Source organism: Numida meleagris, chromosome 1, assembly GCF_002078875.1.
Source record: "Numida meleagris isolate 19003 breed g44 Domestic line chromosome 1, NumMel1.0, whole genome shotgun sequence".
NCBI classification, from domain to species: domain Eukaryota; kingdom Metazoa; phylum Chordata; class Aves; order Galliformes; family Numididae; genus Numida; species Numida meleagris.
In genome coordinates, this window is record NC_034409.1 from 119,666,294 (window position 1) to 119,690,236 (window position 23,943).

Sequence of the window (23,943 nt, forward strand, 5' to 3'; positions counted from 1 at the left end):
CAAACTCGCTAGTCAGTTCCTCAAATGGAATTGTTAACGTGGCTGTGCAACGTTCACAATCTTACAATCCTAGTTTCAGCCCCAAATTTCTCCTGGCTAATCTGCTTTCCAGCTTTCTAGAAGAATGGAACGCACTTGATGTTACCAGCAACAGCATGGGGAAAACTTATTGTCTTCGGGCATTTCTTATATCTAATGTGGAAGTAAAATTTTGTTTCTTAAGCTTCCCATCTTACCTAGAGAAAAACAAAAAGAGAAGCGGAAGCATCTGGTGGACTTTCTAGATGGTTTAGGTAAAGGATTGTTGGCTTGAGTGTCTTCAGTGTTACCATGGAATCTTTGTCTTTAAGTTGAAGAGACCTTCCTAAATGTCTGCTGTTCTTTTTGAGTCAACACTGTAATGATGGTCACGCTGCGGCTGCCTTTGCCTGTTTACCATGTTCATGGGCTATGCCTGTACAGCTTGCCTTCCAGTCAGTCTCATAGTTTTCTGAACTGTAATTTGTCAAAGTTACCGTTCATATATTTATCTGTCAGGGACAGATGCTGCACTCAGCTGATGCATCAGAGCTGAATAAAAGGATGGACAGGATAATAGGGTGTTATTTTAATTACAGCAAGCTTAACAGTGAAAGCAAAAATCAGTGGCACTCTTTAAAAGCATAATTTACGTTCCTATATCATTTAATTTTTTGACTAGCGTAGACTTTCACATTCTGTAAGAAGTGCTGATTCAGGGCAGGAAGTAAGAGCATCTCTGAGCAGGCTCTTGCATTTCTTCTGAAAGCCATTACTTTGTGCAGCCCAAGGATGCTGCTACTGGTACAGGTATTTAAGTACACTGAATGTGGTAATGCACAGCCAAATCTCAGAAAGACATCCTATTGAAGGATGTGAAGCTGAAAAAGTTACTTAGAATACATTTCAGACTGTCTGTTTCCATCAACAAGGGAAAGACCTTCATCCGTGCTTGTTGCCTCCTCACAAAAATGGATGCCTTGCATTCAGCATGTGAGCATGGGCAAGTCCTCCTGCCACCCATGTGATAATGGCTACTCAGCAAGTGTGGCAACCGTGCTGGGAAGGAAAATGACTTCAGAGCAGTCACCAGCACAAAGCCGAAGGCATGCTGCTTTCCCAGGTGCTCAAGTGCCACTGGGTAGTCATACTGCTGGTGCTTAAAGTAGCCCCTGCCCCCTCTTAGCAGCATTCCCTTCTGCTGCAGGAAACCTGCTCTTACTGTCTTGAAACATTTTGGGTAAGCACCTGGAGTTGGATGAGTTCTATGAAGTAGTTGGACTTTCACATTCCATTTCCTTCTCCGTGACCTTACTCCTTCCACAGGAGAACAGTCAGAGCAGCGCCTGCTCCCCATCCTGACCTCCTCAGCTGGCCAGCCCTGCCAGGAGGGCCTTGCTGCTCCCCTAACCCCCTTCTTGCAGCTCTTCTGTAAATAATGCTTTCGTAATCAAAATCCAAAGCGCTTTAGTGATACTTACAAACTTCATAATCAAGTTCGAAAGCCACTGCTTTAAGCAGCCATTCAAAAAATAAAAGCACACATAAAACTCGACTGCTGTTAATTCACTTTACGTGGTCCTCCTACGTGGATTACGCAGAATAGCGCAAAGTGGGAACAAGCTATTCCTTGCAAATCTAAATCCATCCTGCATTCTTCTGGGCTTTTCCCCTTTGGAAAAAGAAGCTTAACGTTTAGGAATTTCAGTTGCCTTGTCTCTTCAGAATAAATAGCTCGCTCGGCTAATAAGGAAACAAAACCATGCATACGACACTACTTAAGATTATGAAATAGGGAAAACAACACTGAAATAGATGAACTCTTAAGTTTGAAAACCGGTTGAATTCCAGGTTTCATGCTACCAAAAGCAAACAAAATGTCAGATCTGCAGCACTTGTTTCAGTGTAATAAGCAGACGGCACGTGAAACTGAATAGTTACAGCTACCAGTCCTACAGCGCACAGGTACAGCCAGAAAGTTTGGATCCAGATCCCAAGAAAAAAAGCTGAAGGTTCAGCCATTGGAGTAGCAGAAATAAAGCACATTTAAATGTTACATGCATCTCTGAGCAAGTTTTTTTTTTTTATTATAAGAACTTTTCTTTAAAAAAAAAAAAATACAGCTGCTCAGCTTCCCAGATCCCATTACAAAACCGTGGGGACAAGGAGCCTTATTACCTGTGGAATTCTCACGTGGGTTTTAGTTGGCCCACGGTTTCTAATCCTACAGAGGTCCGCTTCACTTATTTCACCCGGCTTGTCACAGATGTCACAAAATCAGCATCCCACCACACCCGTCTCGCTTCTGGTCGAGCTTGGTCGTTTATTTCCCTCAAGATAATCCTCAGCAACAGCCTGCCACATGACACGGGCTATACAGCACACTACAGCTACCATAAATCTGCTTTTCTACCCAAGAGCCTCAAGCAGCAGGCTGGTCCACCAGAAAGCCGGTTGTGGGAAGCAAGGCAGCACCAGTGACGTGAGGATCTAAGTGGCCCGTTAGCGATGCATCGCAGCAAGCGGGAAACGCCAGTTCAGCTGCATGAGTTTGCCACGCTCAGCATAAGTACCCCAACTAGACAAGTGAGCATCCATGAGAAAAGAGAAACCCTGGGGAAAAATCTGTACGGTTTAGTCAGAAAAGATACGCCATGAGAAACCGGTTGTCACAAATTTCTCAAAATATAATTTAAAACTTAGTGCTGTCCATTGAAATAGGCCTTTCGGGTGAAGTTATAATTACTTCAAAAGTTCTGCTATTAGATTACAATTTCTATATCTGTTAATAACTAAAGCATCTAATCAAATTAACTAAGCTACCGTTCTGCCTACAGTTATGACAATATATAGTGGAAGTTGGGTTTGAACTGAACCACAATATATAACACTTTCGTTGTGTTACTCCATAGCGGACAACAGTTGTTATACATGAAAGAAGAAAAAAGTATCATCAGCATGCTAGGTGCAATACGCATTTAGAAAAGAAAAAAATAATTATATATATATATGTATATATATATATAATAACCAGAAGCAATGTTCATCCACTCTTAACTATCTTGGAAAAAAAAAAATGCTGTGAGGAATGCTATAGTGAGTTTGGATGTCCAGATTTTTGATGGGACTTTACGTTGTACTGCTGAATCACCACAAAGATCTATTTGGGAGCATTTCATGCCGACTTTAGGCTTCTTGGAACCGTCCCCTGAAGGCAGGAGTCCCAAATTCTCTGGAGAGGCTGAAGAGAGGGAGGTATCTCTGCGCACAGTTCAGGGCACCTGCACCTTACGTACCACAAACTGCTCTCTCCGCGTACGTACAGATGCCTTAAGTGCCTAAGTTAAATACCTATAGATAAACCGGGTGAAGTACAGTCCATTTAACAGCACAAATCTTTCATTTAAAAGAGAGATATTTATAAGGACTTTGCTAATTGCAAGTACTTTGCTAACACAGCTGTCATTTCAAGAAAGCTTTATCCTGATAACTTCATTTTTATGTACCCTACTCTCCGCCCTGGCTGTAGGGGAGCTAGGCAGTAGGGTGCCTTAAACTGCTTGTAATACAAGCCTAAAAAGGGCTTCAAATCAAGTCCTCATCTCAGAAAAGAAACAAACAAACCCTGAAGTATGATTTCAGGTATAAACCTTTCAGTTCCTTTAGCCACTCTGCAACATCTCTGCGGTCATCTTGAGCCTTTACAACTACATCTGCCTGTTTAGTGACCAGATTTACATTTTCCTACCACTCCACCGTAGGTTAGGCAGGTGGTTTTCAGCTACAAATGGCATGCAACTAAGAGGTATGCAAACTATTTTCTGTCTTCAGTCCAGGATTACAAGTGCACGGTCTCCCCTTTTACTTGGGGATTAAGGTACTGAATAAGTTGGTTGATTTTTTTTTTTTTTTGTGTACTTCCTACTTGGTTTTAGTCTACTGCAATCCCTACAGGCAATTAGCTCAGCAGCTCAGTCATGGGAGAGAAAAAAATCCAACACTTATGACCACAAAGCTTCTACTGGGCAACTATTGTACAATCAAACTGTGAAGTCTTTTTAGATCCCTTTTCTCCAAGCATAAGATGATTATATTACTTTGTCTAGAACGAAAATTCCCATAAACATTCGGTAAACATAAATGGCTCTCTTTTACACAGACTTCAATTTGCAGTATGCTGTCGTGCAAATTTACAGCACACTAGCTGTTCTGTACTAACTCCTTACAGGGACAGTAAACACTTAACACACACATAACACAGGCATAAGCATATACCAAAAAAGCTTTACTTCTTTCTATTTTGTACTCGGTATGCATCCATGTGTTGCAGTAGTTCGGAGGGACAGAGTAGCTAGAGTACTTGACATTTACACCTTATATAGGACTTTTAACTTTCTGAAGCTTAGCACACAGTAAACTAGGGTCCTTTATTAGGAAGAAACATTTTGATGTGCAAGAACACTTTATTTGCGACTCAAACGAATCTGGTGCCCTATTGGAAAGGTTTCTTTGTCAGCTCTACATTTGATCAATTAGCAATTTCTAAAATTATTTCTCACTTTGTTTTGGGAGTTTCACTATTTCTTCCTCTGCTGCTCGATCTCTTTCTGCCCCTACTCCTGGATCGAGAGGAACTCCGACTCCTGCTCCGACTGCGTGTTCGACTGTAACTTCTGCTGCGACTGCGTCCTCTCCTCTTTCTCCCTCTGCTGCGTGACCTCCTCCTTTCTCGACTCCTTGACCTGCCAGACCGGCGCCTTCTCTTGTTTTTGCGGCGATTCTTTTTTCTCTCGGATTCCCCATTTCTCCGGTAAGAATGATCTGGGCTCGGGCTGCCCCTTCTCCTTGACCGGCCGTAATAGTCATCACGATGGCTCGATCTGTTTCTCCTTTCAGAGTTTTTAGACAACTGATTAGTCCGTTCCGGAGAAACGCGTATGTCTCTATTGGCCTCCCAGAACTCATTGTTTGGATTTTTGAATACATGAAGAAAGTTGCAGTGCTTCCCTCTTGGACACTTCTGCCTTTCAAATAAGCCTGCAACAGATTAGGGTTGCTTTTTTACGAACCAGATCTATTAAAGCTTCATTACGCACTTACTGGAAAGAAACTTACTGAACTGAGTTTTGCTTCTTCAAACAGAAAAACATGTATGTGAACACTTATTTTACCCAAGATTATTTTTATGATATGTACTTTTCTTGGAATTAACTTTTTAACATATGTTTAAGATGGCTATTTATGCTTTAGCGTAAAACAGTTTTTTTAATAAATAATTTTATTAGCCTAAACTTTCAAAGAATGTACATATAGAGAAGTCAAATGCAATAGTAACTGCTAAGAACTGTTGATGTTTGAGACACTATTGTTGCTTTTGAAAGAGATAAATTGCTATTTTCTGCACTTCCACCTTATAATTGTTATTATTTTGAAAGCTGGGGTCAAAGTTTTCTTTTCCAGCCCATGGCAAATCTACTAGGATGATATGAACGCTTACATCATATGGCACAAATATTCCCTTTCCTTCCTAGATCTACGCAAGCAAATAAGCATATTTGTCTTTGAAACAGAAATGAATGTAAACTGAAGCACTGGATGAATCAAAGCAACCGCTTATCTCCCTCTTTTTCACTTCTAAACCAACTCTTTCGATACCACACATTCTATTTTCCGAGTGTTTACGCAACTCACCACAAATAGCAGTTTTCCATCTTGTCACAGGACAAAATTCACAATGAAGCTGCCGGCCTGCGTACCATCGGCCACTGAATAGAGCAAGAGCTGCCTGGCAGTCCTTTTCCCTTTAAAAAGCAAAAAATACCCAACATAACCAACATGCAGCATTATCACCGTACAATCGTTTTGGATGTTATTTCCCAGTTTTCGGCTCTCATTACACAGTATGAGAATAAATCATTTGGATTACACAGTTTTCATTACTGGGCTTTGTAGTTTAGTTCTGCAACGTGGTAAGATTGTGAATACTCACGTCTGATACTGGACATACACATTTCCTCGGAGGTGAGGCTCATAGTTGCAGCTGACCTAAGGAGATTGAAACATTACATTAGGGCAATGGAAGGCTCATGCTATACAGCATCTCACACATGTTGAGTTGGCAGCCATTCTGATTTATGACAGCACATCAGTGTGAACTTGCACATTATTTTCTTTTGAACACAGTTTTAGTCAAATACAAGGTTTAGAAAACAAAAATGCCTGCTTTATTTTTGTATGTTTCCAGCATTTTGCTCTGATTGACATTGCGACCTCTGTTTCAGTCTACAAGGCAGCTTGTGTTCAGTTGTCTTGCACTGAAGTCTGGGTCAACCTTACTCTGCAACAGCAAAATACTGCTCTGAAAACAACTAGTAGTATCCCCGTGAGGAAACATGGGGTTCACTATGTAAAAGAATCTTTAGAACAATCTACCTTCACAACTTCTCTGTGAGATGAGTTAAAGAAGTTGAAACCACTCACATTCACATTTCTGAAACACCACTTTTCATAATAATTTAGCATTCAAAAACATACAATTTGACTTTCCTAAAGCCTGTTACTGGTTACTAAGGATTCTCAGACAATTGGCCCCAAGCAGGCAAGAACCCAAACAGCCAGGCCTCAGGCCCGGCCTCTTTTGCATCCAGGCCTCTTCCAATATCTGCCCCAAGTGAGGCAAGCAGCTTTTTCTATCACTGTACCTCCCTGACCCCCAAAGAATAACACCCATGCGCGCTGGATTAGGCAAGGGCTTCAAAGACGAAAACAAGCAGTTATATAATTAAATATTACAGAATAAACAGTCGTACTATTCAAGATAAGTAACAATGTCAGTGCAAGAACAAGTAAGAATGACATCACGATAGGCATGTCTGGTTGGGAAAAGAGAAGAAGCATGTCTTGTCAAGACCTGCCAGATTCTGGATTAGCTTCCTAAAAAGAACAATAAGAATAAAACCTTATAGCATGTTGGAAATGGAAGTCAGTTGAAAGAGGGATGTGCATAACATGAGTCTAAATGGTAGCAGAGACTCAACTCTATCTGTTAAGATCCTGGCAGCCGACACCTAATTCCTAAGCATCTCTAATAAAACAAGAACACCTCTGAAAAATCAAATTAGAGTTGCACAATTGCTTCATATGCTAAGAAACCCTAGACTAGAAGCTCTTAGCTCATTATTAGCCACAGGGACGGAAGTACATGCAACTTAGCAGATAGCTGCATGTAACACAATCAAGATACTACCTTAAGAATGTGAGTTTGATGGTAAGACTGTGTTTAAATCCACTCTCCGTTGGGAATCTGCATCTCGTCTTCTAGAATATCCCTTGCTAATATCCCTTGAGTCAAAGTATGGGGGTGGGCAGGATAGTCATCCAAGTGAAGGTTTCTTTATTACAAAAGTCACTGAGAATTCACTGATATTACTTAACTTTCCTCTTGCTTGAAATGCTAGTACAATCTCTGTCCTCAGGCAGCTGCCAATACAGAGAAACAAAAGGAGAAAAGGCACTGCATGCCTCCTGGTGACTGCAGAAAATCACTTGGCAGTGGCAAGCAGAAAGGGATGCTTTGCTAAGTTCTGTTACGAGGAGATTCCACCATCCAAGCCACGCATTTTAGTACAACGAGGTATCATTCATCTCGAGGTCTATATTTACAGGTCCCTCATTTTTCCTCATTAGAAATCATAATCTTTATAGGAAAAAAAAAAAATCAGGAAACCAGATGCAGAAACTAAGGGTGGATGACAAATCTCAACACCATTTACATAGCATCTTTACAAGATGGCCAGTAAAAATTAATTCCTGCTGCCGAAGTATCTACTACCTTGTACTTTGAGTTTATTTTATCACATCAGTTCTACAGTGACACTGCTTGGGTGTATACTCCAAATACATTATCATCATACCTTTGGTGTAGTTCTAAGTGGCACTGTGACAGTAAGTGGCAGTAGCCCATATATCTTTACATTGTGTAACAGTCTTAATCCATGGCCCCTCTGGGCTTATTACAGGCTAAGTAGAGAAGGGATTGTGATGGATTCTTATTCTGTATGAATATATGGCAGTATAAAAGCACAAGCTTTTATAACAGATCAGGAGAATGGGAGAGAAGATTCTGAAAGCTCTGTAAGAGTACTGAGAAGTTTACAGGCGTCATGAGAGATGCACAGTTGGAGTAGACACAATATAGTTCTCTAAGTACATGGGATTTACCTAGACCATACTGCACAGAATTCTCCAAAGGCTAGTAAAACACAACTGACATGGTATATGTTCAAAACTTACAAGCTCTTACACCCATATGCATACCTTGAATTGAACAACTTTGCCCACATTCTGAAACTCAGGGAGCACGTCCTCGTAGAACTCTAGGAACTGCTGGTAGGTCTCCTCGTCACTGTACTCGAGACTCGCATCGGTGTCGTAGTCATCCCTTCGACACTGCTCCATGCCAAAAGTAATGAACATCCCTCGGACAAGCAGTGTCTTACTGGATGTCGGATAGTTATGCTTGCGGGAGCACCTGGATAATTGTAGAGAAGAAAGAAAAAAAGATTGGTACCTTTGGCAGAAGATGCACTTGTTGAAACTTTGAACGCTTGCCATTTTGAAAAAATTACTACCAAAGAAAATTTACTACCAGAAAATCAACATATTTCAATTACTAAAACAGATCTTTTGGAGGAAGGACTTTCACTGGTGGTTTTCTCAACACGCAGGGAAGAGGAGACTGTGAATGAGGAGCAGGGTGAGGAAACAAAAGCATGTCTGGACCTATAGTTGGATGAGACTGACTTTTTCCACTTAAAAAGAAAAAGCTTATTATAAATGAGTCATATCTTAAATTTGCATCTTCTTGGCAGCCATATAATGATCCAGATCCACTGGATATCCCTCACTGTGCATCATCTTCAGGCTACCTTCCTCACATGCTAAAATGCAGTTCTCCCCCACAAACCTTTAGATTCGGTAAGATCATGGATGGTAGCCTCCATGTTTACTTCAGTGCGCTTTATGACTGCTGTTTCAAACACTTCACAGAGTAAGTGGGTCAGATGCTCCCCAACATATTTCTCTTTTTCATGACGTGATCAGAGCAACTGTCAAGACTAGTCTACTGTCATATCTAGCAGTGGCAAAGCACAAACATACTGGGGGGAGACCAGGTCTTGAAACCAGCAATTACAGCCTAGACTTTAGATAGTAGGGTTCCTTCTGCATTTAGTCAGTCAGAAATTGACTTCTATGTTCAGATTTACCATTTAGACTTCAAAACAAACCAAACAAAAAATCACAAACACCAACCGACCAAAAAAGAAAAACCAACCCACAGATGATGAATTTAATCTTTTTTGATTTTGAAAGCAACCTCATTTTACTGCTCTAACTGGATTACAAAACACAAAATATTTCATCCAACCAGTATTGCCTGTACACAAAATGAATATAGCACATAACAGAACAAAAATAACACCAAGGAAAATGAATGGCCCCAAATCCAGTATTACTAAAAATCAGTAGTGTTTAAGTTACTGTGATAATTAATAATTTATTAATAAATAATAAAATAACTCTCAGGGAGAGTTCACCACTAATTAAGGTATTTCATGAAAACACAAATAATCCTTCCCAGCCTACTCATGACTTCAGTGTCACAGAATCACGGAATCAGAGAATCACCAAGGTTGGAAAAGACATCCAAGATCATCCAGTCCAACTGTGCACCTAGCACCAGTATTTCCCCACTAAACCATGACCCTTAGTACCACATCTAAATGTTTCATGAACACCTCCAGGGACGGTGACTCAACCATCTCCCTGAGGAGCCCATTCCAGCAGCTGACCACTATTTTGGAGAAGAAATGTTTCCTAATATCCAACCTGAACCTCCCCTGGTACAACTTGAGACCGTTCCCTCTCATCCTATCACTAGTTACACAGGAGAAGAGGCCAACCCTCACCTCGCTGCAGCCTCCTTTCAGGTAGCTGTAGAGAGCAATTAAGTCCTCCCCTGAGCCTCCTCTTCCCCAAACTACAGAATTCCAGTTCCCTCAGCCGCTCCCCATAAGACTTGTGCTCCAGACCCCTCACCAGCTTCCTCGCCCTTCTGGACACGCTCCAGGGCCTCAATGTCTTTCTTGTTGTGAGGGACCCAAAACTGGACAACAGAGCTGAGTACAGGGTGACAATCACCTCCATAGTCCCGCTGGCTACACTATTTCTTATACAGGCCAGAATGCCATCGGCCTTCTTGGCTATCAGGGCACCCTGCTGGCTCATGTTCAGCCAAGGTGTCCATTTACCATAGTCTTCTTCCATCATCTCTTTGAAAGTGAAATGTCTAGGCTAGTTAGCCACTCCTCCTACAGAAGCTGTTCCTCACTTCTGATCATCTTGTCCTTCTCTGTTCTTGCCTTTTACCATGTTTCCAATACAAAGCACTCACAATAATATACAGGAACCAAGAATGAAAGTATCACAGATTTAACAGTACACAAAGAAGAGAATTCTGGAAGCTACCCAATATCTTAGCCCACTGTGCAGATATACCATAGCTTGCTTTAGTCAACATGTTTTTATTTTATTTTTCAAAGATGCAGCATATGTAAACTAATCAAAGTGAAAAACAACATCTGACATGCCAGGCCTGCACTAAAAGCAGAAATTAAATGTATTCTGCCCAAATATATCTGTGCATCTGCCACAGCTAAGGTAAAAGTCACTTCAACCAACAGAACACAAATGTATCATCAATACTGTGCTATTATTAGTGCTTCAATTCCAGCTAGGCAACTGCTTTCTCTAGTTCCATCATGAATAACAGAAGCCCATCCAAATAAAAGTAATTGATCATAAAATCATAGATTGGCTTGGGTTGGAAGAGACCTCAAGGATCATCAAGTTCCAACTCCCCTGCCACAGGCAGGGCTCCCAACTGTTGAATCAAGTACTAGATCAGGCTGCCCAGGGCCCCAACCAACCTGGCCTTAAACACCTCCAGGGATGAGGCATCCACAACCTCTCTGGGCAGCCTGTTCAAGCACCTCGCAATCCTCTCAGCGAAAAACTTCCCTGACATCTAATGTAAACCTTCTCTCCTTTAGTTTAAAACCATTCCTCCTTGTCCTATCACTATCTACCCATGTAAAAAGTTTATTTCCTTCCTGTTTATAATCTCTCCTTAAATATTGGAAAGCCATAACGAGATGTCCCCGCAGCCTTCTTTTCTCCAGACTGAACAAGCCCAGCTCCCTCAGCCTGTCCTCACAGGAGAGGTGCTCTAGACTTCTGGTCATCTTCATGGCCCTCCTCTGGACACTCTCCAAAAGCTCCACATCCTTTATGTGTTGGGGGTCCCAGACCTGGACGCAGTACTCCAGAAGGGGCCTCACAAGGACAGAGCAGAGGTGAACAATCACCTTCCTCTCCCTGCTGGCCACCCCTCTCCTGATACAGCCCAGGATACCACTGGCCTTCTGAGCTGCAAGTGCACACCGTTGGCTCACATTAATTTTTTCATCTACCAGACCTCTATGTCATTCTCCACAGGGCTACTCTCAAGGAGTTCCTCTCCCAGTCTGTATACATACCTGGGATTACCCTGACCCTTGCACTTTGCTTTGTTGAACCTCATTAGGTTCACATGGGCCCACCTTTCAAATTTATCAAGGTCCTTCTGGATGGCATCTCTTTCTTCTGCTGTATCAACTGCACCACTCAGCCTGGTGTCATCAGCAATCTTGCTGAGGGTGCCATCGATCTCACCATTGATATAATTGATAAAAATGTTAAAGAGTACCAGTCCCAAGACAGACACCTGAGGGACACCACTTGTCACCGGTCTCCACCACCACAGAGCCACTGACCACAGCACTCTGGCTGCGGCCTTCCAACCAATTCCTTATCCACCAAACAGTCCACCTTTCAAATCCATATCTCCAATTCAGAGATAAGGACATGTTGGAGGACCATGTCAAAGGTCTTGCACAAGTCCATATAGATGACATCAATTGCCTTCCCTTTGTCCACCAATGCCATTTCTCAATCATAGAAGGCCACCAGATTGGCCAGGCACAACCTTCCATCGGTGAAGCCGTGCTGGCTGTCTTGAATCACCTGCTCAACCTTCATGTGCCTTAACATGTCTTCCAGGAGGATCTGTTCCATGATCTTCCCAGGCACAGAGGTGAAGCCCACCAGCCTGTAGTTCCCCAGGTCCTCCTTTTCTTATGAATGGGAGTGCCTTCTTCCAGTCACCAGGGACTTTGCCTGACAGCCGTGACTTTTCAAACATGATGGAGAGCAGCTCAGCAACCACTTCAGCCAGTGGCCTTAAGACTCTGGGATGCATGTCATCCAGCTCCATACACTTGTACACATTCAGGCTCATGAGGTGGTCTTGGTCTTGCTCTGCCCTTATGGGGTGGAGCAGTTTGCTCTCCCAGTTCCCACCAAGAGGTTTGGGGATGTGAGATTCAGGTATGCAAGAAATATGAGAATCCTGGTTGCCAAAGAAAATTGATACAAACAACTCATTGAGTACCTCAGCCCTCTCCATATCTGTTGTAGCCAGTTCTCCTTTCTCATTTATCAGAGGAGGTATGCTCTCTTTGGCCTGCCTCTTTTGATCAATTTATCTATAAAATCCCTTCTTGTTTTAAACATTGCTTGCCATATTCATTTCCATCTGTGCCTTGGCTTTCCTAATCCCATCAGTGCATGTCTGGATAGCATCCCTGTATTCTTCCCAGGTGATACACCCTTGTTTCCCCTGTCTGCACTTGCCCTTCTTTCCCCTCAGTTTGACCACCATATCCTTGCCAAGCCATGGTGGTTTCTCGCTTCCTCTGCCTGATTTCCTATATTGGGGAATAGAGAGCTCTTGCACTCTCAGAAAGGCATCCTTAAAGAGTAGCCAGCTTTGCTCCACTCCTTTGTCCCTAGGAACAGTCTTCTAGGGGATCACATCCAAAAATTCCTTAAATAGCCTGAAGTTCGCTCTCCTCAAGTTCAGGTTCCTGACTCCACTCTTTGCCAGATCCACATTCCTCGAGATCACAAACTCAACCAGGGCATGGTCACTGCAGCCCAGGCTGCTTTTAATCTTAATGTCTTTGACAATCTCCTCCACATTAGTGAGCACAAGGTCCAGCATCACTTCACCTCTGGTCGGTCTGTCCAATACCTGAACCGGAAAGTTATCGTCGATGGACTGCAGGAGTCTCCCAGATCACATGCAGCTCACTGTGTTGTTTTCCCAGCAGATATCCAGATGATTGAAATCCCCTATCAGGATGAGAGTCTGTGAGCGTGACACTTCTTTCAGCTGAAGCAAGAAGGCCTCCTCAACAGGCTCCCCTTGATCAGGTGGCCTATAGTAGATCCCAACCACCAACTGCCCTTCATTGGTCCCATCTCTAATCTTAACCCACAGGCTCTTACCTTGTTCCTTACTGTTACTCGAAGAGACCTCCTCGCAGTCTATCCCCTTTTTAAACATACACAGCAACTTCCCCACCCCTCCTACCTTACCTACCCCTTCTAAAAAGCTCACAGCCCTTAATCATTGCATTCCATTTATGCAAGTCATCCCACTGTGTTTCTGTGATAGCAATAAGATCGTAGTTTTCAAATTGTACCATGTTTTCAAATTCCTCCTGCTTATTTCCCATGCTGCATGAACTGGTATAGAGGCACTTCAGCTGGGCTGTCAGACGCACTACCTTCCTACAGGAGCCCTCCCACAAACATCCAGGACAAATTTGAGGTTTTCCCCTGCTACTTCCTAAAGTGACAGTGTTCCCTGGCTTTCTGCCACTCAGCAGAACACCCCACTCCCCCAGCAGCTCTACTTTTAAAGCCCTAGCTATGAGCTCAGCCAGACTGTTACTTTGTATATTCTTGCCCCTTCTGGTCAGCTGTGTTCAGTCCCATGTCAACATTCCTGGTTTCTCAAAGGTGTGTCCTAGGTCATAGAATCTATAGCCTTTGAAGTGACACCACCCATGCAGTCAGTCATTCAACTGATCCATTCTCCTCCTCCCAGATCCCAGTCTCCAGCTGGGAGGACTGAGGAGAACGCTACCTGCACACCCGATCCCTTCAACATCTCCCCAAGGGACATAAAGTCTTCTTTGATATTTTTTAATTTTCTGGTCACAGCCTCATGCAACCCAGCTTGAAAGACCAAGAGGGGATAGCAGTCATCCAACTTAATCATATCTGTTATCTTCTTCTTGATGTCCCAGATGTGGATCCTGGCAGGCAGCAAACCTCTCTAGAGAGGTTATCTGGGTGGCAGATGAGTGCCTCAATGCCTCTCAGCAAACAGTCCCCTTTGCCCTTTTTTTAGTGGCACCAGTCCTGACCCAAGTCCTTGTTTGTACCTTTTTAAGGTGATCACCCCTTTTGTATCCACAGGGGGTGACCCCACTGCTCCTGGCCGTGCCCCCACCACATCAGAGCGCTGCTGCCCGAGGAAGGCTAATGGCCCCCTGGCAGCTGCTTCCTGACAGGGGCTCTCCCTAGCCCACTGAGGCAATCCCTTGCTTTGGCATGGTATGCGCTCACCCTGGAGACAACTGTCTCACTGAAAAGCCATCCTCTATAAAACAAGATCAAGATTTCTTCAGTTTGCACATGAACATGAAGCTGCCTGCCCCTCACCTCTCAAAAAAATTTCTGTGCTGGTAATATTCAATTGATTACCTGTCTCCAAATCGGCAGGAACCTGTTTTGATATAGAAAGGGCAATTTGCTCTATCCTTCTCTGTTCCTATGTTCTCTGGGGGCTCTGGGTTATGCCAGGTCACACCATTCTCCAGCTGTGAAAAAAAAAAAAAAACAACCATCAAAACAGAATTATGAAATGTTTTCTTCTGCTAAACAAAAAGTTTCTTAAGATTTTATAACCCAAAGAATTGCAGTAATAATTTGCTCCTCAGTCAACAATTTCATCTGTAACCCACAAGAATAATGAATACAACCCCAGGCAATGCTACAGGCTTGGGGCAGAGTGGCTGGAAGGTTGTGTGGAGGAAACGGACCTGGGGGTATTGGTCGATGCTCGGCTGAGCATGAGCCAGCAGTGTGCCCAGGTGGCCAAGAAGGCCAATGGCATCCTGGCTTGTATCAGAAATAGTGTTGCCAGTAGGAGTAGGGAAGTCATTGTCCCTCTGTACTCAGCACTGGTGAGGCCGCACCTCGAATACTGTGTCCAGTTTTGGGCCCCTCACTACAAGAAAACCATTGAGGCCCTGAAGTGTGTTCAGAGGAGGGCGGTGAAGCTGGTGAGGGGTCTGGAGCACAGGCCTTATGAGGAGCAGCTGAGGGAGCTGGGATTGTTCAGTCTGGAGAAGAGGAGGCTCAGGGGGGACCTTATCGCTCTCTATAACTACCTGAAGGGAGGTTGTAGTGAGCTGGGGTCAGCCTCTTCTCTCTTGTAACTAGTGACAGGACGAGGGGAAATGGCCTCAAGTTGCGCCAGGGGAGATTTAGGCTGGACATTAGGAAACACTACTTTTCTGAAAGAGTGGTCAGGCGCTGGAATGGGCTGCCCAGGGAGGTGGTTGAGTCACCGTCCCTGGAGGTGTTCAAGAAACATTTAGATATAGCATTGAGAGACATGGTTTAGTGAGGTTATTGGTTGTAGGTGGATGGTTGGACTGGATGATCTTGTAGGTCTTTTCCAACCTAGCTAATTCTATGATTTTATGATTTTGACAGGCTCTTTCCATTCAGCTATGCTTGTCTGCTACTTCATGCCAGTATACACTGAGCAGCACTTTTTACATCTGACAGATAAAAATTTAGGACTACTTACTTGCCTATCTTAGCAACAGCTCAAAGCTCAGTAATGTTATCACTGTCATTTTTTATGCAGTTAGGAAAGGCTATAATAAAAGTAACCTGTCATAGGCCAGAATTAAAAACAATTAAATTCACAGTACTGGAACTAAAAGCCCCCATACTGTTCATCTCAGGCGATTAGATTAAGATTTCTAAAATTCAGATTGGGATAATCAATTTAGTAAGCATGGGCTGGCTATCAATAAAGCACATTCTAAGAAATGAATTTTCATTTTCTTAGCCAAAAGATCCGTGAAACCAACTAGCCTGAAACTGTCATTTTAAATCAAATGAAAACTCTGTTCATTTACAAGCAGGATTTGACCCTGCCACTAGTTCTACTCATGACTCTCAGCTGTAATTTCTTCTCAATAAAGCAGCACCATCACTTCCACAGTGTGGAAGTAACAGAACTCTGAACTGACTGATACCATGCAAAGACTCCAGCATAAAACATTTCTGTCTACTCCCTTGCAGAAATGGCTGTTAACACATCTTGAGTGCTGAACAGATAATAGCTCAGAACATTTTTCTACTCATATTCCAAAATAAAGAAACATATTGCCTACCTAAAGAACTGTTTAAATGCAATTCAGAACTGAATACTACTCCAAAGCAGTTAGTGGCAATCAACACTCAATGAGTAACTAGGGTAAAACTTAAATTTCAGATTTATGCAGAATTTTAAGCAGAACATGACTATTCATAAGTAGTGAATACTATATCCCTATATGCAGGGATAAAAAGTCAAGCTTTCTTCTAAGGAAATAGAAAAGACCAAATTCATACTCTCTAACGTTCAAATGAAGACTTCAATTTCCCATACTACACGCTGCCAGCTTGAGATGCATGCTGTTCCAGGCACCCCAGCAGTCAGCTTCTCCCCAGACTGCTTTTTTTCCCCTTCAGGATCTGTGCTTTTCTATGCTGCTGAATGGTTTATTTAGAGTGAACCATCTGCTTAAAAACCAAGTTTGTCTTACAACTCAGAACGACTGACAGCTTTGTTTAGAATTTTAATTCATAAATACACTGTTACTAGTTTTTTGTGGCTGCTGTTTTTTAAAAATAGAGCATGCATCAATATTTCCAAATTCATTTTTGACTCACATCCCCTGAACAATAATGAGCATGTACAACTGCACTGCCATCAACCAGTCAGAAATACACCTCATTCCATCCAGTAAATAATTGTTTACAGCTCATGCAAACCACTACATATTAAATTTCTTACAGCCATTAGGTTCTGGACAGCAGATGCACAACATACTACGAGGCAAACACTGGGTGGCAATTAAATTATTTTTCAGTTCTTCAAAAAGATGGACCATACCTGGCTTTCAGCTTGATCCAACATCTTCTGCACAGCTGCCTATAAATGGTGCAAACACAGGACTAATGAAAACCCCAAGGACATGCAAAACATCTGTTTTTTTAGTTAAGAACCTAATTTACAATACCCCATGATTATGCACAGTGAATGTTTGATGGGGCTTGCTTGAAAACCATGTTTTACTTTTTCTTTGAAGGATTTCACACACTACAATGCCGTTAAACAATACATCAGACTAAGCTTTAGTTTAGATGATTTTCTAATCAAAACACTAGACAAATTCAAAATTTTCATTTTTTTAATCAAAACTATAACTGAACTACTGAACAGTTAAATTCATCTTTTCATCTAGGACTTGGTTTAGTTACAGCTGAATTCATAATCATTTAGTTGTGCTAAGCTTTTTGACTTAGAATATTCTACGTAACACAGAAAACCATGTTGTTTAGTAAGCCCTTGTTAAACCCAAGTCTGTAACTGTTGAACGTTAAATTCAGAAACCCATTAAGCTTTGCTGTATCTAGTCTTTTAAATAGAGTAAAACAATGAGAATATTCTTTCCCTTTCCTCTAACTGGGCTAAGTAAAGCAATAGTCATGCTCCAAGACAAGCTAGAAATTAGTTCTCACAAATTATTCTAGAATTTTAAAGAATAAAGACATTTAAATGTAACCAATGCAAAAAAAAAAATACACTGGTGTTGTTCTAATTTGGAAGACAATTAAATTTAAAAAGAGGAAGAGAAAGTTAGAAAAGAATGCAATTCAACATGAGAAAAACAAACAAACAAACCCAGAATCTATTTTCCCATCCTAAGGAGCAAAAAAGCCATCTTTTCTATCGGTCAGTAAGTCAAAATTTGAATGAACTCCTGTCTGAAGAGACAAGCCAAATCAATTCACTAGCTTTCCACTGCCAAAATGGGTGGTTCCACTCCCTGCTGAGCACTTACAGTTTCCCTCTGGGTGACTGTCAGAGCCCTCTTTGAGCCAGCATAGCTCATTAGACCAGTAAAATAGTAATCCAGAAAGAAAACAAATCATAAAAAAAAAAAGAAAATGGTTTCTAACTAGTTCAGGAAACCAGCTTAGGCCACTGAGGACTTGAGCAAACTTAGGCACGAGAAAAGGCAAGGAACAAAACCCTGCTGTTACCATGACATAGTTCTCTTGGAACTGTATCTCAACCTTCAATAAAGGGTGAGATCATCATTTTCTCTCCCTACTCTGCAAAGAAAGGAAAGGAAATGTAACATAAGAGAAAAACAGACAGGAAATACAACTGCTGTTCTTTTTCCTTCATCATGGATTTGTTATGTAACCAGTGAAACAATCAACTATTAAATGCGGGAGACAATACCATTTGCTCATGTCTATTCCCCATTTGCAGTTACCAGACACAGCATCAAGACACCTCCCAGCAGTAGGGCTGAACTTGAATCTTTTCCTAACGTGTAGAAGCTGATATGTCACAGTTGCAATCACCCTTTACTGGCGGTAGGCCAGTCCTCACTTTTTATTTCTGTTCAAGGCATCTTACATCCAGGTTATTCAACTTCTAAAACTTAAAAAGAATGTATACTTAAAAGAAATGTTATAAATTACTAGCACGTTCAGCATAACTTTTTTGTCCATTCAAGGAAGTCTGAAAAAAAAGATACGTCCTGTTGGATGAGTCAGGTAAAGAAGAGCTGTAATGTATCTTTTGATTAAGAACTCTGTTAAGGAACAGCAGCAATATAATTCTATATCCTCACTGGGAATTTTCTTCACCACTATGTTCAACTGGGACATTAACTAAGGACTATCTTTACTGCAGAAAGTAAAAAGTGCAAATACCAGAAACCGCATTCACAGTGTGCCTCTGCATTTAACTGATGTAAAAAAGCAGATAGAGATGCATTAGAATCGGTTATCCTGCTAGGTAAATGGAGTTACTAGATCTTCTTCAACAGCAAGGTACAGTTTCAGCAACTTAGAACAGAGGGAAGTAACTGACACATTCATGCACTTGTAATTAGAATAAAATCCCTTTTCAACATGCATAGACTGGTGCATCAGAAAACGCGAGAGGATATGTAGCACGTTTATCCTCCCACTGCCAGGAATCACCTCTCTTTCTCTCTTCTCCTGTTGCTTCTGCTGTGCCACTTCTCTCTCTTTTCTTTGCTGCTCTTCCCATTCTTCTTTGATCTTTCTCTTTACGATAAAGAAATTTTTAAAGTTACTTAAGGAAACAAATAAATACTTTATAATCACTAGAATCAAGTTCAAAACTATCACGCTGTATTTTAACTCCTTGACCATTATCATTCAGCCATAAGGCACCACATCTCTTAATAAAAACCCATTACATGAGTATTTTAGTGTCTCTTTAATTTTACTCTTCTAGAATGAAATAAAGAAGAGAGTTTCTATTTTAGACATATCAACATCCACAAAACCTGGTACGCTACAGCAGAAGACATTAAGCAAAGTTATTACTAAGTTTCCCTTATTACCAGATACTATAACTATAACACTAAGTTTATATATCACCTCTTCTTCCTCTTGACGTTTTCTTGCAGCCTCTTCTTTTTCTTTCTTAAGCTTGAACTCTTCTTGAGCCTTTTCTTCTCTCAGCAACCACTGCTCATGTAGTTTTTGTCTACCAATGAAACCATATACATCTCAGACAAATTTTAATGATTACCCAAAACAGATGCAGTCATTGTACATACAACTGAAATTTGTTAGTTCAGCGTTATCTACAGTTTATCTAATATTCTTTAAAACAGAAAATTCTATGACAATCATTCACACTCCAGAGAACTCCTGTGAAACATGGCATATAAATGGAAGATTCTATTTCATACACAGAATATATTAATACTTTTCTAAGCATCCATGTGCATTTGACACATGCAAGTTTCTAGCTTTTTCACCTTTCTGCCTCAAGTTTTTTTTCCTCTTCCTCATCTTCCTCTTCTTCGAGCTCCTCCTCTTCCTCCTCAGACACTGATTCATCTTTTTCTGTAGCTTCTGAGAAAAGCCAAAGAAAAAATACATCTAAGTAAGTGGATGTTACAGTCACCAAATGTATACAAATTTATATCCTTTATTAAGGACAGTTCAACTGGAAATACAAAATTCCTTGCACTTACCCGAGTCTCTCAGTTTGGCAAGTGCCTGCCGCTTTTTTTTCCGCTTTTCTTTCTTCAGAATGGCTCTGTATTTCTGATGGCTGAAGATGAGAAATTATTTATGCTACCACAGCCTAACAAAGAAGTTTTAGTGTCATATATGCACTCGATTACATAATCAGAATAAAACTCCACATTGCAAAATAAACAGATATTTACAGGAAACATAACTCTACAGGGATATCTGACACAGCAATAAAATCTGCAACTATGCTCTTAGAGCTGCATGTTGCCAGCAATAATGACAACACTTGGACCCCACACAGAGGATCTTCTCCCTGTTGAGCTCTGCAGCACTCATCTTTATCATCAGCTCCATGAAAGCTTCCCTAGATACTGAACCTTGGCCACCAGATAAGATCTGGCAGAAAAAAAATAGGCATATTCTATTCTGCAGTTCTGGCATGCCTTCCAGCAAATGTTAGTTTTTTGCTCTTTTTACATGGTATGAAATTCCGGATCTTTGCCCTTCTACCTACATATTCTCTACAAACAGCAGTCTTAATGCATAGATACCACAAGCACACATAACAGCTGCTACAGATCATAGAATCGTTTGGGTTGGAAAGGACCTTTAAGATCATCTAGTTCTAACCCCCCTGCTATAGACAGGGACACCTCCCTCTAGACCAGGTTGCTCAAAGCCCCATCCAGCCTGGCCATATAATTCTCAGGCTCTCTTTTCTACAATGGGATCTTGGCCACACTCATGCCTAGCCTATCAGTTTGTCTGACATCTCTGGGAGGCTGCCAGGAAGCAGCACCTTGTTTTCATTATGTTCAATATCTATCCACGTATCTAAAAATATTCTTGTACCATCCCTTCTCTGTTCTTTTTCCTTCTAGCTCCATTCTTTCCAGTCAGTTGCCAGTGGAAGAATGGGAGGGATGATCTTCAACTCTTCCCACTGCCATGCCAAATACTGACAGCAGACCAAAAGCCTGCCATTTCAGAGCATGCAATTTTAAAAAATTCCAGATGTGTAACTCAGAGCCAAAAACTCACCCTTCTGCTCATAATTATTTGCAACTTCACCACCTGCACAACCATGCATGCCACTCATAACGCTGTGGTGGTTATCCAGGAATCTGAGTGCCTGAAGGATGGCTCACGACATGCTTGGCCTTCTGCCTTGGCTCACACAAGCCCAGTATCTCCTGTAATGCCCATTACCAGGAAGTAATCTCACCCTCTTAAACAGATGCCTAAGACTGACAAAAGAGTACCGCTCCTGCCCCGCTCTCAGGCTTTCTCAGCAGCTGCTGATGCCCAAGAATTACAGGAAGGAGCAGCTCTCAATACTGCTAGTGCAGAGCTGCAACCAAGTTTGCAAGCACGCCACTGAGCACCAGAAGCCACTCAGGCTAAGGGGCACTGCCAGGCGAGGCCGCCCCAGCACACACCGAGCACAGGCGCTTGCCGGGCCCCCGAGTCCCCGCCTGGTGCCTCCCTTCCCCGGCGAACGGGCGGGCGGGGCACGGACAGCGGCCCAAGCATCACCTGCCGCCCCCACACTCCCAGTTCCGGCCGCACCCCCACCCGGCAGCGCCCACTTACCACCCCCCCCCCTCACGGACCGCGACACCGGTTCCCCCCCAGTGCACGGCGGCGGCGGTGGGGCGGCCATGGCGGCACGTAGCTGCGCCACTCCCAGGCCCGGCCGCGAGGCGGCCTCGACCCGGCCTACCGCGCAGCCGAGCGGCCTCCGCTGGAATTGGGCCTCGGCCCTCCATAGGCATCCCCGTGCTCTTCCCCTTCCTCCTGGAGGCGATGGGGAGGCCCGGCGCGGGCCTCAACCCCGTCCTCACCTCAGCTTCCCCAGAGGGGACTCGGGCAGCAACATGGGCGCCGCCATCTTGCGTTACCGACAGGACGTCACGTGACCCCGCGGCGGAAGGGCGCAAAATCCCTTCCGGTACCCGAGCGGCGGCCGTTGGTTCTCGCTCTGTGCCCGTTAGCGACAATTGAGGCTGGAGGTGCAGTTGGTTGTTCGCGTACTGCAGAGCGCCTTGAAAAGCAGTGCTTTACATTTCGTTTACAAAAGCGCTCAAAAGGAAAGGAGGTGGAGCCCGCTGAGCCTCTCCCATGGTTTTTCCAGCCCCGCTGAGTGAAGCATTGCGTGTTGTCTCCAGGGTCACGGCTAGGCTGACTGTCCACGCAGAGGGTTGTGCTGATAGTCCACAGCTGCAGTAACTGCCTGGATTACATGTGCCTTATGCTGGCTACACTATGACAATGTGAAATACAGTTGTGCAATGCCTACCACCGGGTGAGCTTTCAGTGTGTCTCTTGGCTGATAGTTGGCTGCTGGTATGATCTCTTGAAGAGCTGAGGGAAGTCAGAGGTCCAGTGAGGCTGGGGAACGCCAGGCAAGTATGCTGATGAATGTAACTGGCACCACTAATACATTCTTGCTATTAACTCCTGAGCTACTCTATCCGTCTTGAGAATAAACACATATTGTGGAATTATAAAATCACAGAATATCTTGAGAATATCCCATGAGGATCAGTGAGCCCAACTCCTGACTCCAGGCAGGATCACCCAAAAATCAGACCATGTGTCTGAGAGTGTTGTCCAGATGCTTCTTGAACTCCAGCAGCTCAGGGCCGCAACCACTGCCTTGGGAAGCCTGTTTCAGGGCCCAACCATACTCTGGTGAAGAACCTTATCCTCATATCCATCTTCTCACACTCCTGTCCATCACATGCAATCCCCTCCACTCTGGTCTGGCCCTTGTAACTGGTGAGCTGCTTTCCGGCATCCTCTCTGCTCCTGGGCCCAGATATCAGTTATAATGCACAGTCACAGATAGGATGGGCCAAAACATTCAAGTTAGCTGTAATCAGTTCTTTGGTGACAGACAAGACAGATTACAACATTCAGAGGCAACAAATTTGCAGATTTTATTTGCTCGTGCTTTGCATAACCATTAATAATGTATATTGTTGATTAATATTAAAATTATTGTCATAAACCACAATACAGGAGCTTTCTTTGTATATTGTAGAGGTAGTATATTGCATAGACAATCCAAACTGCTGACGGTGAAGCATACCAGTGCAGACTAATTGTGCCCTTCATTAACAGCATAATGAGTATCTTACTATTTATTCTGAAGCTCAAAGCAATTGTGCCTATTATAGTCAGCAGTTCTGTTTGCCCATTGATCAAGGAATATTCAGACGATGACCATCCTAGTGGGTGCTTAACCATGTTTCAGGTTGTAGATTGCCTTTTAAAATGGAGTTGACAATGCTATTACTTTTACTGTTTACTTGTGCAGAATCTACATGTAAAACAACAGGTAATTTGCAGCTTTAGATGCAGAAGATGGCAGTATTGTGCATTTTAGAACTGATGAACCATACACATCCATGAACATTTTGAAAAAACACAAGTATTTCAAAAATCGTATTTTGTTTAGGAGTTACAAGTCTTCATCATCCTTTTAATAGAATAAGTATCATAACAACTTTTCTTTAAACCGTCCCTAATTCAGTATTGAGAAGTTCAGTCATTTCTTTCATTAGTGTCATACATTTCATTATGGCA

The 23,943-nt window shown here is 42.6% G+C and overlaps 1 protein-coding gene across 1 annotated transcript; it reads right to left on the bottom strand.

Annotated features, from left to right (window-relative positions):
* Positions 593-22,727, bottom strand: ZRSR2 (zinc finger CCCH-type, RNA binding motif and serine/arginine rich 2). The gene is made up of 11 exons (XM_021409741.1): positions 22,197-22,727; positions 20,349-20,428; positions 20,130-20,226; positions 19,744-19,852; positions 19,318-19,404; positions 17,207-17,245; positions 14,734-14,849; positions 8,335-8,548; positions 6,008-6,063; positions 5,710-5,819; positions 593-5,055 (listed from the first exon to the last, which is right to left on the bottom strand). The coding sequence occupies exons 1-11, from the start codon at positions 22,241-22,243 to the stop codon at positions 4,574-4,576; spliced, it is 1,437 nt and encodes a 478-aa protein (XP_021265416.1). The 5' UTR covers positions 22,244-22,727; the 3' UTR covers positions 593-4,573.

Excerpts from the sequence above, each read along its gene's own strand:
- ZRSR2 (XM_021409741.1), bottom strand. The coding sequence starts at position 22,243 with ATGGCGGCGCCCATGTTGCTGCCCGAGTCCCCTCTGGGGAAGCTGAG. Across the intron at positions 20,429-22,196 it reads TCCCCTCTGGGGAAGCTGAG|CCATCAGAAATACAGAGCCA; the intron begins GTGAGGACGGGG and ends TCTCATCTTCAG. Across the intron at positions 19,853-20,129 it reads AAAAAACTTGAGGCAGAAAG|ACAAAAACTACATGAGCAGT; the intron begins GTGAAAAAGCTA and ends TTTCATTGGTAG.